The sequence below is a fragment of the Protopterus annectens genome, chromosome 2.part0 (genome assembly GCF_019279795.1).
Source record: "Protopterus annectens isolate FY-2018-M chromosome 2.part0, PAN1.0, whole genome shotgun sequence".
Taxonomy (NCBI): Eukaryota; Metazoa; Chordata; order Ceratodontiformes; family Protopteridae; genus Protopterus; species Protopterus annectens.
The window spans coordinates 34,231,069-34,245,743 of NC_056728.1; the positions used below are offsets into that span (position 1 = coordinate 34,231,069).

Sequence of the window (14,675 nt, forward strand, 5' to 3'; positions counted from 1 at the left end):
AACTGTGCACCTATGAAATCCAGGCTCTGTACAGGATGTAAATGGAATTTGGAGGTACTGACTGAAATGCCTAGCCATTGACAAAGCTGGAGTAAATAGTTCCTGGACTGCTCTAGGAAAGGCTTGGTTGAAGAGGTGATGAGCCTGTAGTCTAGATATGGAAACACTTGTAATCCCAGCAATCTCAAGTAAACTGCTACCGCTGCATACATTTGGTAAACACCCTGAGGATTGTGGTGAGAACAATGGGAAGGTCTCTGAACTGATAGTGACTGGCCCCCAGCTGAAAGTGTTGGAATCTTCAGTATCATCTGTTTATCTTGGTGTGGTAGTATGGGTCCTGAATATCGATTGAGAACATCCAATCATTCTTGCACAGAAAAAATAGAATGGACTGAACCATGTCCATTCAGAACTTCAACTTCTTCACAAATTGGTACCTTCTTTTTTTGGCTGGGGGAATCTGGAAAAATGTTATGAAATAACCTCTGGATATTATTTTTAACATTCAAGAATCTTTTGTTATAGACAGTACATACAAAGAATCTTTTGTTATAGAAGCCCATGTGTTTGAGGTGCAAAGGCAAGCACCCCCTGACTGCCTCCAGAGGTGGGCAGTCGGGCAACCCTTCAGGGCACTGAAAAGGTTTATCTGAAAAAGAGTCTCGGAAACCGTTGTTTTGTGGACCTCCCCTTCTGCAAGGATGGTATCTTCCATTTGAACTCCCCCCATCTGCCTCTGAAGGAATTGTCCCTGCATGAATCTCGGAAAGATCCCTGGGACTTACAGAACCACATTTTCTTGCCTCTTCTTTGATTCTGAGAAGAGGATCATTGAGGGGTAGAAAAGCATACCCCTAAGGGAGACAGAGTCTTTCCATCTTGTTCACTTCAGAAAAGCATTTCTTTCACAGTAGGGCCAAATAAAGACATTCGATCAAAAGGAGCATGGAAGAAAGAAGACTTAAAAGGCTCCGCAAAGTTGCATAAATGAATCCAGGAATGTCTATGAACAGCTATGCCTGAACCAGCAGCCCGTGAGCTACCCTCCGCAGCATGGGATATTAACCTTAGACATGCACTGGAAATGGATAACAGAGTGGCCAGCTGTGAAGAGGACCTCTTGTAGTCCTCCATGGACATGAACTCCAAGAGCGATTTGGAGGGTTCCTTGATCAAATCCCTTAGTAGTCTTGTGAAGTGCACTAAGTAATTCAGGGACCTCAATGCAAAGGCAAATATGCGCTTTCTAAAGTTGTCCAGCTTCCTGAATTCTCTATTAGGGGATGGATGAGGAGCTCTGCTCAGCTAGCTCCCTTTTAGTGGTTGCCGCCATAACCATAGCATCAAGGGACTCTTTTGCTCCAGTGTAACCTACCCTTCGATGGTTCCACGATTTTATCTGGGCATCGGGGAATGGGTTCAACAGAATCCAGTTCTTCCATGCCTGGCGAACGATTAAATCGATAAGCTCATCCTCTGAGAGAGTCCCAAAGACATAGGCTAGTCCCAAAAGCTTCTGAAATCTAATGCCTCATGGGAGGCAGTATCTGAAGACCATCCACCTCTTTGTTTAAGGATCTCTAGGAATTCTCCGAAGGAGACATCATCTGGTGGAAACTTGGGGACCCTTCCTGTTTATCAAAATCAGTATCTTAAGTAAGAGATTCCTTAGGGGGATCTATGTGCCTTCTTTTGCATGTTCTCTTTCTGGGAACCTCTTCATGGGATGGTCTGGGGACATATCTGAAAAGAGGGGAAGTTCTTCAAAGGGGACTGTCTTGATGCTAAATGATACCAGTTGTCCTTGTGGAGTAGGCTTGAGAGGATGAGAGCTCAGATCTGAAGGAGGAAGGGATGTAGGATCCAAGGATGAGTGAGTAGTCAAATCTCACAGTGGAGAGAAAGCTCTCTCCACTACCTTGAAGGCAGATGGAACAGGAGAAGCCATGGCTAGCTGCACCAGAGCTGCAATCTCTAAAGCTACCAAGTCTTGAGGAAGGAGGTGGACCCGAGCTATCCAATGCCCAACCTTGAAGAGGCAAGGATGATGACTCCAATAACAATGGAGTGGAACCCAGTCCCCCCAAATCTGGTGCAGACATTTCAGCTCTGCGACTTATCCTGATCCAATAGAACTGAAATGGAACTAGTCAGGGAAGCCATCAGAGTCGAAGACCTAGTCGTCTTCGTATCCAATGCTGACACTCCTGAGGCTTTTGGATCTCTGGGCTTTAAAACCTTGGAACAGATCAGTGAAGGAGAAATCACTACATGAGAACTGGACAGGAGGCTCACTGATCCAATGGGGGATGGAGCCGGAATAACTCCCATCTGAATCTGAGATCTTTGGAATTTCCTCATCATCCTATCCATGTTGGCCTCTGACAGACGTCTGGAGGACCTAATGGAGGAGGTGGTTATTGGGGCCTAGACTCTTTCTCTCTTCCTGGCTTCCCTTGGAGAAAAGAAAAATGGATCCAAGGAGATACTGATTCAATGGTGAACCCAGGTGAGTGGGTTTGGGGAGACTTAGAAACAGCTGGATCCGAGGTTGTGGGATTGGAATGCTTGTTCTTAGGATCCAAAGCTTTTTGAATTTTTTGAGAGGGCTCTGAAAAGGATGAGATTAATGTAGTAACCTTTGGAGAACAGGTGGGGGATCTTTTATGAGACTCTTTCACCCCCAAAGAGAATTTTACAGATTTACCCAGGGTTTGAGACCCTGAAAAACAGGAAGAAGGTGTCAGCATCCCCTTAAGCACTGATTTATTATGTCTATCACTAAATGCCCTAGAAATAAAGGCAGCCCAAATGGTGCAGTCAGCATTGAGGTGTGACACTCCAAGGCAGTAGACGCATTCCCTGTGGGTATCAGAATTGGTAATTCTATGTTAAAAGGAAGTGCACTTTTTAAAGCCTGTTGGGTTTTTGGTCTTTTCTGAACAAAAACAGTAGTCCTTGCAAAGGGAAACAAAGGGCAGAAGAATAAGTAAAGATGTTTTTTTAAATTAAGCAGACTACCAGCAATGGTAGAAAGAATACCCTCTAAAGGGTAGAAAAATTACTGAAGAAGAGATAAGTGCCAGCTATGGTACAGCAGAACTACCAAAAGGTACAAGAAGGTGAAAAAAAGACAATCAGAAGAAAACACTTTAGTTTTCTGTGTATAAGATAATATAATTTGATATGCTTACTAGTAATTCCATGTGAGCTAACTTATTCATTACCTGTTTCAGACAGCGTCATCTGAGCAACTACCGATCTAATTTTGTCTTATTATTTTCAAAATACTAACAACTAAAAACAACTCTTTAAAAACATGGATAAGAGCACTAGAGAATAATTCATGTACAAACAAACTGCTCTTACTGTCATCCAAGAAGTCTTCTTCTTCATCTTCTTTTCGTAGACGCCGCTTGGTCTCCTCATCATAGATAAGACCCAGTAAATTGGCAGGGCTTTCACTGTCAGCATGGCACAACTCATTTAGTCGAGTACCAATTGCCTGAGGTGGATCAATGAAAGAATGAAACAGTGGGATATTACATACCTTGCATCTCCTCATCTTTTACTAAAACTAGAAAATATCTGATCACAATCAGCAGCATAAGCAAACACCCAAGATGGCATGGCCACTCTACAGATATGAATTTCTATAGTCAATCATGCAGTTATTTCAAATGTGGCAACAATACCAATAGCTCTGAGTTACCATTTGCTCCATCAGTTCTATCACCTCACAGACGTAGAAATGCAAGATCCTTCTTCAGCAATCACCTATTCTGCTCCAGCAGACAGCTAGGAATCAGTCACGACTATCTCATCAAGAGTCAGATCCTAGTGCCACTGTAAACACTATCAGAACTGCTTATGTCATTTGTCCTCAACAATGCGAAACAGATAGGCAGACACACACACACACACACACACACACACACACACACACACACACACACACACACACACACAAACCATCTCTCTCTCTACAGGAGTGCACAATTCCTACACTGTGCTTTATGTCATTAAGCAGATGATGACTTCAGATCAGTGCTCAAACGTATCTTAAGCAGTATGAGATGCTGCTATAAAAAAAAATCTTGATGACAGAAGCCCTTTTGTGCAACCAGTTCTGTGCTTCATAATAATAATTGACTAATCACACATTCTCACTAATGATCATATCACTTCATCTCCTCTTTCCCCTCACTGAAAATACTTCATTCCATTTCTGCTTCTGCAAAAGATGCTTCTGCTATGGCAAATACTGTCAGTGAATCTTCCTAAAACACAGTGTAATTTCTGTCTAAAAACTTCTGTAAGCTGAAGAAGCCCAGTTCTCAGAACCAAGCCTGACAGATCTCAAAAAGGAATATTTCACAAACAGCCTAACATTTAGGCATGCATTTTCTATAATTATGCTACATATATTTTGGAGACTAATTCTAATTTTTAATCTTAATTAGCTACTTCAATTCACATATTATTTAAGACTGTAAAAATCATCCTCCATCCTCAGACCAGTTTATTCAAATCAGCCAGTTTTATGTCAAATTGAAGTAACTACCAGTAAATGCTTAAGTTTGCAAAACAAATGCCATTAACCAGCTATTTCAGCATCTCTATCAACTCAACTCTCTAAGGTCCCAGATCACAGGTTGCCAATCTCTAGACAAAACACAGTCTACTGGCACTAGAGCAACATGGGCTCCCAATGTCCATAATAAATAATTTCTGATTATTAACTTACAATTAAAAACAGTTAACTACAAATACCATGCTGCTGCTACAGGTATACTTAACGAGTGTATGCATTTACCATCTGGATACTCTAGTAGTAGAGAAACAGTAACATACAGTGAAATATTATGTTGGATAAATACTCAACCAAATTGGACATGACTTCAAATCACACATAAGAGGCTCAGTGCAGCAAAAATGGACTCAAAGGTGGAAAATACTTTGTGGTAAACAGGCTAGAAGAAAAACATGCACTGACCAAGACAGCAGACTAAGAAGTTGTACAGTGAATAATATCAACAGAAAAGGGGCTAAAATGACTGCACAGCGACAAAGACCTTTATTTGTATCGATATTATATAATGATTAATGCAATGTGATGTGGGGAAACAGGTAAGTGCTTTTAAAAATTATATAGGACAGTTTCCAGGTAACAGTGTACACAAACTTTTACAAACAATTAATGGCTGAATATTGCAATCACTGAAATACAATGAATTTACATATAATGGTCATTACAAAAAAGGAAAAGTATAAAGTGATTTTTGCACAAGCACACAATAGACCAAGTAACAGGAATATATACTTAAAAAATCTAAGCTGGAGACTGAAAGCTGAAACAAATGCGCAATGTGAATTTTCATGAACTAATGAATTACATAACTTGATATGAAGCAATTCATGCATATTACAGGGTAGCCATTTGTAATGTCAGGACCAGTTACAGTGAGTCCCGAATCATCGAAACTGAACAGCTGAAAAAACGGACTTATATATACTATGTCTAAGATGGCGATTTCTTGGGATATTTCACTTTCTCCGAGATATGGTGATCTTGGAGTTGGTATATATACGTTCTGGAGGTTGTAGGGGGGTTGACTCCCTGTAAAATAAGTTTAAAGGAGAATAGCAGTGGTCAACATTTGCACTTCTTCCTTAGTTTGTTTTTTTAAAAAGCTTGTTGACACTTGGCATTTCGAGTGCCAACATTTCAATAAGAAGCTGTACTGCTGCAAATAAATTTCATGTTGATGATGATGATCTTCTTTCGGCTTTTCCTGGTTAGAGGTTGCCACAGCGGAACTCCGGTCTGCTAATGATTGGCAGTAGATTTTTACGGTGCTGAGGTGCCAGCCCGATGCCCAACGAAGGCACGCCCATTCATGCATGTCTTCTGAATGCCACTCGACCATGGGGAGGACATGCAGACTCCACACAGAAGACGCTCCAGCCGAGAATCGAACAGGAGTACCTCTTGTTGTGAGGCGACAACGCTACCGCTGCACCACCGCGGCTTTCTAAATAAATTTCATGTTGGCTATATCTCAAATGATTTTGTCACCACTTAAGCAAATAAAAAAGTGATAATTTGTTGATAACTATTTCTGTTAAAAGGGTGAGATACTTTGGCTTGGAAAGCCTTCTCGTCCATGTTCTGTACAGTAACAAACTAAAGTGCTAATAATGTCAGATAAAATAGCAATATGCAGGGCCCTTTAAATAAAATGCAAAGTATTACAATATCAAGCTGGTAGCCATTATTCTATTGGTGGATGAAGACAAACACTTGAACTTCAGTTGCCTGAGGATCAGCTTGTCAATGGAGTTCCTCCATAGGAAGTCACTGTTGGCAAGTTGTGCCAGAAGTGATTGTGCAGGTGGACTTGCCCCCCTGCAAAAGTGTTTTTCAGCAGGATTTTTACTGAGAATACAGTTCAGGGATTCTGATCCTTGGTGCATTTGCTTTTGTCCAGTCATAGTGGAAGCACAGGGAGCATCAACTTAAATTATTGAGTTAATGGGTTGGCTCAAAGTACAATCAGTCTGATGTTCTGTATACAATAATAAAAAGCAAAATCCAGTAACAACATAAACAGGCTATTTTTTTTGTCTATAACAAAAGCAAACTACATTGGTTTTTAGGCAGCAGAGCACTTTTTTTAGTTTAAATTCATAAATCAGTAAAAGGTCCACACATCTGAATCAAACTGTTAAAAAGCAGAAGTAAAGATACATACCAGAGAACTAGATTTTTGAGGAAATGTCACTGTAACACTATAGCACAATATCAGTGGGTTTACTCACCTTTGGCATTCTGTATTTCATGTAGATTGTGGCTGTTGTTACTGTGAAGGCCACCATACATTTCATGCCTTGAAAAACACTGGCAGAGGTAAACTTCCTTATATATCACACATTGGTGTTGGCTCTCATCAGCTCAAAACCCATAATTCTCACATTGAAGTGTTTTTTCTGTAGCCCAATTTCATTACTAACTGGGACTTGCAGTAAATAAACATACAAAAAATACACAGCTTTCTAATAAGAACTGTGTAACAGGTCTGATAGCAATCTTACAGTTTAAAAAAACTACTAAAATAAATGTACTAATATTAAAAGTGTGACCAAATGGAAATAGCATAAAATACAAAACAGTTTTAGAATATAGATCAGTGCAGTAGGAAAGTGTACAGCTTTCAAAGGAAGGAGGAAAACAAGGAAATGTACAGTTGTTTAAGTAAACCTACTTCAAAAGTAGGTGTTCATATGATCACTGCTGCAGTAGCCTTAGCTATATGGGGGTCATATCTTGCCAAGGATATAAGAGCTGGCCAGCTTCCAAAGCTTCACGTCACCTTTCACATGCCCAAAATGTCAGCCAGCTTGAGCCCAGCTGACTATAATACAAGTATGGGCGGCAAGCCCTTCAGAGCTTTCCTGCCAAAAGATAGAGGGAGTCTGAGTCCTGAAATGAAAATGCTAGGAACAAAACAAAATATATACACCCTGACATAAACAAAAAACATACCAAAAAACAAGGGGAATGGAGGGATATAGGGGCAACTGCAGCAGCAGCAGTGATCATTCAAACATCTATGATTATGGTTAATAACAACTGTATTATGTTCACCATATTGATCACTGCTGCAGTAGTCTTAGCTATATGGGTAGATTAGCCTAACTTACTACATTTGGAAGGTGAATGAAATGAGTCTAGGGCCCCTGGAGAATGGTCCTAGAAAAGCCTGACCTAGACACAGAGAAGGAATCAAGCTTATATTGCTTTGAGGACCAAGTATTAGCTTTCAGAATCCAGCCAACCCTTTCCAAAAAGCCATAAATTAAGCCAAGGCCCTAGCAGAGTGAGTCTTGTCCCTGCCTAAAACAGTATTGTTATGGTGAGTTTAACAAAATATAATAGTCTTAGGCAACCATTTGGAAATAAATTAACAACTTACTGGAAGATCTGAAATATTTAGTTCTGTCAGGTTAGTAGCTAAGTTGTCTTTGGACATCCAAGGTATGGAGTCACAAAAGAAAATGAGGAGATGGACAGTCTTACTTAAAGTAAACTGGGATACCACTTTAGATTTAAAAGAAGGATTAGTTCTCAAAGAATCTCTGTCCTACCAAAAATGACAAAGGGTTAACTAACCATGAGAGCTTGCAACTCAGATATTTTTCTAGCAGAGGTCAGACCAATCAGCAAAACTGTTTATCATGTTAAGAACCTTAAGTCATCCAGGTTACCTGGTCCAAATGGAACAAGTGTTAGCTTCTGTGACACAAAATTAAGATATAAAGAAAGGGCTACCAGTTTACTGCGAAGTCTCTTGCGTAAAACCTCTTTCAAAAACATTTTGGCATAAGACTGCACTGAAATCCATGAACATATATGTTGAAATGACTGACAAATTAACAAAGGTGCCTATTGTCAGGGTATATCAAACATTCCTGTTCTTGTGAGAGTAGATCCAGTCTGTGAGGAAACTTGTGGTAATTGCCCCAAGCTATTTCCAAAAGAAGGGAGAACCACAGTTGCCTGGGCCAGAAGGGAGTCACCACAATGATCTTGAAGGATTACTTCTGAATCTTCAGAAGTATCCTGGATATTAGTGGAAAGGGTGGATAGCATACAGGAACATTCCTATTGAAGGAAAAGAAAATGCATCTGTCTTACAGGCTGTCTTGCATGAAGTCCTAGAACAGAATCTTGCCAGATGACTGCTTAGAAAGGAGGCAAAGAGGTCTGCTTTAGGAACTCCCATCAGATGGAGCAAATCTTTGAAGACTCATTGATCTAGTTTCCATTCCTGTGGGTCTTCCCTGGTCCTGACCAGCTAGTCTGCAACACAATTTTGCTCTGACAAATGTGGGATGCTTGAAGAGTGAGATTCTGTTGTGAAGCTATACTCCAAGCTAACATGGTTAGTCTGCAAATGGGGTACAACCTGGTTCTCCTTTGCTTGCTGCTGTACCACATGGCTGTGGTATTGTCTGTAACAACTTGAGGTGATCAAGGAGACCAAAGATGATTCAGAGAGTTGACTGCCATGATTAGAGCATGCATCTCTGATATTTATGTGCTTGTGTCTGTCTTTGGTGATCCACACACAATGTATTTTTATCCCTCCTGAACCTGCTCCCCAAGCAAAGTCTGCAGTATCTATGGTGACTGACTGCTTTGGAACACAAAGGGAGAACTGGTTTTAAGGATATCTGTTGTCTGCACCAAATGATTTCTCTTTGACAAACCCTAGCACTAAGATTTGAAAAGGCAGAATATTGGTGCTGTGACCAAAGAAATTTCAGATACCACTGTATCTTTCTCATGTGGAGTCTTGCCAGGGGTATCATGAGAATCATAGAAGCCATGAGACTCAAAATCCTAAGGTATTCCCTTGCAGTGACTGAAGTTTGAGTGGAAAACCTTGGAAAATGATTTAGATATAGAACTATCATTTACCTGTGGAAGAAAAGCTGTTTGACCTGAGGTGTCTAGTTGATAACACAGGAACACAATCCTATGTCAGGAAGTGAAGAAATACTTTTGAATGTTCTGTTAGAATCCCAGCTTGTGTAAGAGATCTCTCACCCAAGAGATAGATTCCTGACACTTTAAAAAAAGACTCTGTAAAGATAAGCAAGTCATTAAAATACGGAAAAATGTCATTACTCTGTAGATTGCAATGAGCTGTAACTGGAGCAAGGCATTTTTTGAACACTCTTTGTGCAGCAGACAGTCCAAAGGGTAAGGCAGAGAACTGATAATGTGATCCAGGTACATAACTCTTAAAAAACATCTGAAACCAGGATGAATAGGGATGTGATGTGAAGTATCTTTTAAGTCTAGTATTACCAGGAAACTTGAAAGAGGAAGAAGGGGTAATAGGTCATGAAGTGACATCATTTTGAATTTGGGTAGTATCACAGATGAGTTCAGGAAAAAAAGATCCAGAAGTATTCCAAGCATTTTCTTTCTTTAGCGCTAAAAACATCCTTGAATAAAAACCCATCCTACTTGTAAAGGAGGAACTGGTTATGTCACTCATTGGGACAGCATGTGATGAAGATCCAGTGAAGACAAGATTCTGATCTGGAGGATGACGAATGATGCCCTGAAAAGGAGGAACTTACTCTCACTGCCATTTGAAACCTTGATGAATGATCTTCAGACCACATCTGTCTGAAAATATCTGTTGTCAAGGAGAAAACCTTTCTGGTAGAAAAAAAGGGGCCAGGGAAGAAGTGGGTCACAAGGTCTTGAATAATCATTCAGACTTCTTGGACTGTCCTTGGTTTTGAGAAGACAAGGCTTCTTTTTTGTTATCCCCTTGCCATTTCTTCTTAAACGCCTGTTTAACTGTATTTTCTTGAGACTCTTAATACTGCTTTTTGCCAAAATTGGATTAAAAATTGAAAATTTGGAAAAGGGGGACCTGAAAAATCTTAAGAGATTTCCCTGGATCAGCTTACTCCTTTCATCACACATTTTTGATCGCCTCTGCAGCAGACGGGCCAAAAACTAAATGTCTATCCAAAGCAGAATTTAAAATCTCATTTTTATCATCATCTGGGAGATTCTGATACTGCAGCCAAGTAAACCTGCTCAAAACCATACCAGTGGCCATAGACCTAGAAAAAGAATCAACATAGTCATACACTCTAAATGAGTAGTGACCTGTGCAATAGTATAAACTAAATTATTTAAAGCAGATTTTTCCTCACAAGAAGAAACTGCAGATAAAACATCCCTCATACTTTCACAATTAGTCAGAACAAATTAACATATGAGCCTAACAATTCAAAATTCTGAAAATCAAAGCTGCAGAAGTATACACTATTTTCCCCATACTTATCAACAATTTTCCCATCCTTGTCAGAAATTAAGTGTTTAGCAACAGTGGGATCAACTAAAGCTATAGCTGTTGGATCTGGTTTGGGAATAATGTATATAAACTTAAAAGACTGAGGAACTTTATACATCCTATCTACCTTTTAAGGCAAAGCTGGCTAACTATCAGGAAAATTACAGGCAATAACACACACATCCTTTAAAGTAGACAAAGTATAGTTGTGTAAAAGCTTACCATAACTTTAGATGTTCTTCTCTTCTACATGCTGTGTAGCCACCAGATGTACCTGCTCACAGAAGAGAAGGGAACTCTCATACTCCCCCAAATATTCACCCTGAACCTTACATTGTGGGTGATAGGGCATTGATTCCCTTCAGACTCCTTTACACCGAGGATGTGCTTCAGGTTCTGCAGGAGGCCAGAAAACCCATTACCAGAAAATCCTATCTATCCAAGTGGGAAAGGCTTTCTGTTTGGTGTCTAAATCAAAATATCTAACCACTGACTGTAGAACCTCTAGTGGGTTTGTCTTACCTGTGTGAACTGATGAACTTTGGCTTGTCATACTCTTCAATTAAAGCACATCTATCTGCCATTTCAGTATGCCTACCTCTCACCCCCCCCCCCAGCTTCCAGACTGGAAGTTAAGCTCTTTTTAAAGGGGATACTACACATTAAACCTCATAGGAAGCCCACTGCCCCCCTTGGGATCTTAATTTTGTACTGGAAAAGATGACCTTACTGCTCTTTGAGCCGGCCAAGGGCTGCTCTCTCTAACACTGCACATGGAAAACTATCTTCTTCTTGTCCATTACTTCAGCCATAAGTGTCTCTGAACTGCAAGTCCTCATGATCTCTCCACCTTTCACAGTTTTTCACAAGGACAGGGTTTGCTTACGCACTAACCCATCCTTCATGCCAAAAGTAGTTAATGAAATTTCCTTGAATCAGGCCATCAATCATCCTACCTTCTTCCCTTTGTCTCAAACCTTTGTTGAAAGGATCCTTCACTCCTTGGATGTACATAGACAACTCAGATACTATTTGGATAAGACCAAATCCATACATAAATCTGACAGGCTCTTTGTCTCCTACCACCCAAGAGACCTGGAACACCCTATTTCCAAGCAAACCATTTCCTCCTGGATCTCAAACTATTTCCTTTTGTTACACAGTTCATGGCAAAAGGCTTCCCTTCCCAGTGAAGGCACACTCCACTGGGGCTGTGTCCTCCTCTGGTGCTTTCTTTAAGGGTTTGGCTACAGCTGCCATTTTAGAAGCAGCTACATGGTCATCTGTCCACATTTTCACCAAACACTATAAGTTGGACATTATTTCCAGGTCCAGAGCAGGATTTGCCAGGGCCATTCTACAAGGCTTTATGGAAAATGCCTCTGTTCCTCCACCCAATTCCTAATAGCATGAGCTTTTACACTCTCCCTCATGTTATAGATACAACAGCATATGAATAGAAGGACATAGCATAGTTGTGTAAAATCTTACCATAACTTTAGATGTCCTTCTCTTCTATATGCAGCTGTACAGTTTCCCACCCTGCCTTCCCCCTGACCATTGCCAGACTCCAGAGTACCCACTCCATAATACTTCATAGTTGCTGGTTTCCGGCGGCATTCAGTTCTGAGGTAGGTGCGTGTTAACATCCGGTTTATTGCCGATGCCCATTTATGGCCGACATATGCTGAATGCAGCGGACCAAAGCACATATCTTCGCAGTAGCAGCTAGCTTTTCAGTCTGGAAGCTAGAGGGCAGGGCGAGAGGTAGGCATGATGAGATGGCAGACAGATGTGCTTTAACTGAAGAGTATGACAAGCCAGAGTTCATCAGTTCACACAGATAAGACAAAACCATTGGAGGTTCTACAGTGAATGGCTGGATATTTTGATTTAGACACCAAACAGAAAACCTTTTCCACTTGGATAGATAGGATTTTCTGGTAGTGGATTTTTTGGTCTCCGGCAGAACCTGAAGCACGTTCTTGGTGTAAAGGTGTCTGAAGGGAATCAACGGCCTATCACCCGCAGTGTAAAGTAGATATTAGGGGGTGCGTGAGAGTTCCCTTCTCCTGTATGAGCAGGTACATCCTTTGGATACAACAGCATATGAACAGAAGGACATCAGGAAGAATGGATGTCGGCTCTGGAAATTATTTCTGTAACAACTCATAGTATTTTCTAACCTCAGTGTTCTCCCACTGAAAACAATGGTATATTCTAGCAAAAGTGTCAAAGAGAAACATCCACATAAAGAATCAGAAATTGAGCTCTACTCTTAGTCTGAATCAGAAATCTGAAGAGGAAAACCCTGTACAAGTCTCTACATCTTCCTGTTCATATTCAGAATCTTGACTGTCTTCAGGAAAAGAGGCATCCCTGAATAGCTTGAATTAAACCATGAGCCAGACCCAGTAAACTACTCCTGTCTAAGGAATTTGAGGAGGAGTAGACACACGCTTAGTTTTCTGTTTCTTTTTGACAGGAATAATGGAGCCAGCTGTGTTACTAATGGCAGCAGCAGTTTCTCCAGGGATGGGTACAGCATTCTGACACAGAAATGATGTTAACATACCGCAGGAGGGTCTGACAGCAACAAATGACTGCTGCCAAAGTCATGGCCTTAAGTTAAATGCAAAAAAATGTATTATCATACCACTCTGCAAAAACACGCCCCCCCCCAAGCACACAAACTGTTGTGACAGACCTGGGTACTCAGGTTGACAACAATCTCACATTCAACCATCCTGTAGCGGCAGTGGTCAGGAAAGCCTTTTACATGGTTCATCTCATAAGTAAAGGGATTGCATCCAGAAAAAAAGGAGGTTATTACCTCTCTGTACTCCTCACTCATTAGGCCTATAATTGAGTAGAACGCCCCGTTTGGTATGTACTTCTCCAAACAGCTGTACACACTTTAAAGGCCACAAAAATGCATCACAAGGAGAATCCATGGCCTCCAACACCTGTCCTATGTGGACAGGCTCAAATCACTGTCACTCCACTTGCCATCGTACAGATTGCTCATAGATGATATGTGCCTCGCCTACAAGGCAATATCAGACCCTGCCCTACTAGAGAGGCTCCATATCCGTAAGTCTAACTCCTCGTACATTACCCACTCGAAAACTTGGAAGGCCTAAATCTAATATGCAACATCAACAAACCCTACTGGAGAGACAGGTTTGTCTCTCGGAAGTTGCCTAGTCTCTAAAATAGACTTCCCAAACATGTCAAACAGAGTACCTCGCTGATCCTCTTCAAGCACAACCATGATGAGTAGATGGGAAACCACAAATTTGTCCCAGGAGTTCTACCTTTGTCCCTCACTGACAGGGGCGACAAGTGCTGACTAAGGTTTCTTTTCTAGGGATAAACTCTTGGCTACGTTTGTAATGGCCCCAGGGCCATTAGCCTAGTAACTTCCTATGATCCTATAGCATTCTGACACAGTAGTGAAACCTTACCTGTTCCCTTTCTCAGAATTGACAAGAGTGGCTCTTCTTTGCCCATTGAGGGGACCCCAACAGCCACAGAGGTTGTGGATAGCTTCAGGTCTACACCAATGGGATCCAGACTAAAAGATGAGTGGTCTGAGGGATAACAAATGGCCAAAGCAGAGTCACCCACCTGCGGCTGAGGCAAACTGTTAGCATGGCAAAAGCTGTTTGCTTAACTTTCTTCCTATTGTGGCTGGAAGAAGGACTGACTGTGGGGCAGGATGAGTCTTTAAAAGTCTTTTTTTTTTTTTTTTTTTTACAGAAAAACAAAGTAAAAAAAACTTTT

The 14,675-nt window shown here is 40.9% G+C and overlaps 1 protein-coding gene across 1 annotated transcript in view; it reads right to left on the bottom strand.

The window, feature by feature from the left end:
* The window catches only part of UNC80 (unc-80 homolog, NALCN channel complex subunit), a 5,631,640-nt gene that overhangs the window by 2,860,102 nt on the left and 2,756,863 nt on the right, over positions 1-14,675 (bottom strand). The window contains exon 23 of the mRNA XM_044060513.1: positions 3,356-3,508. Coding sequence (XP_043916448.1) covers positions 3,356-3,508 — 153 coding nt within the window. The remainder of the gene's footprint in view (positions 1-3,355; positions 3,509-14,675) is intronic.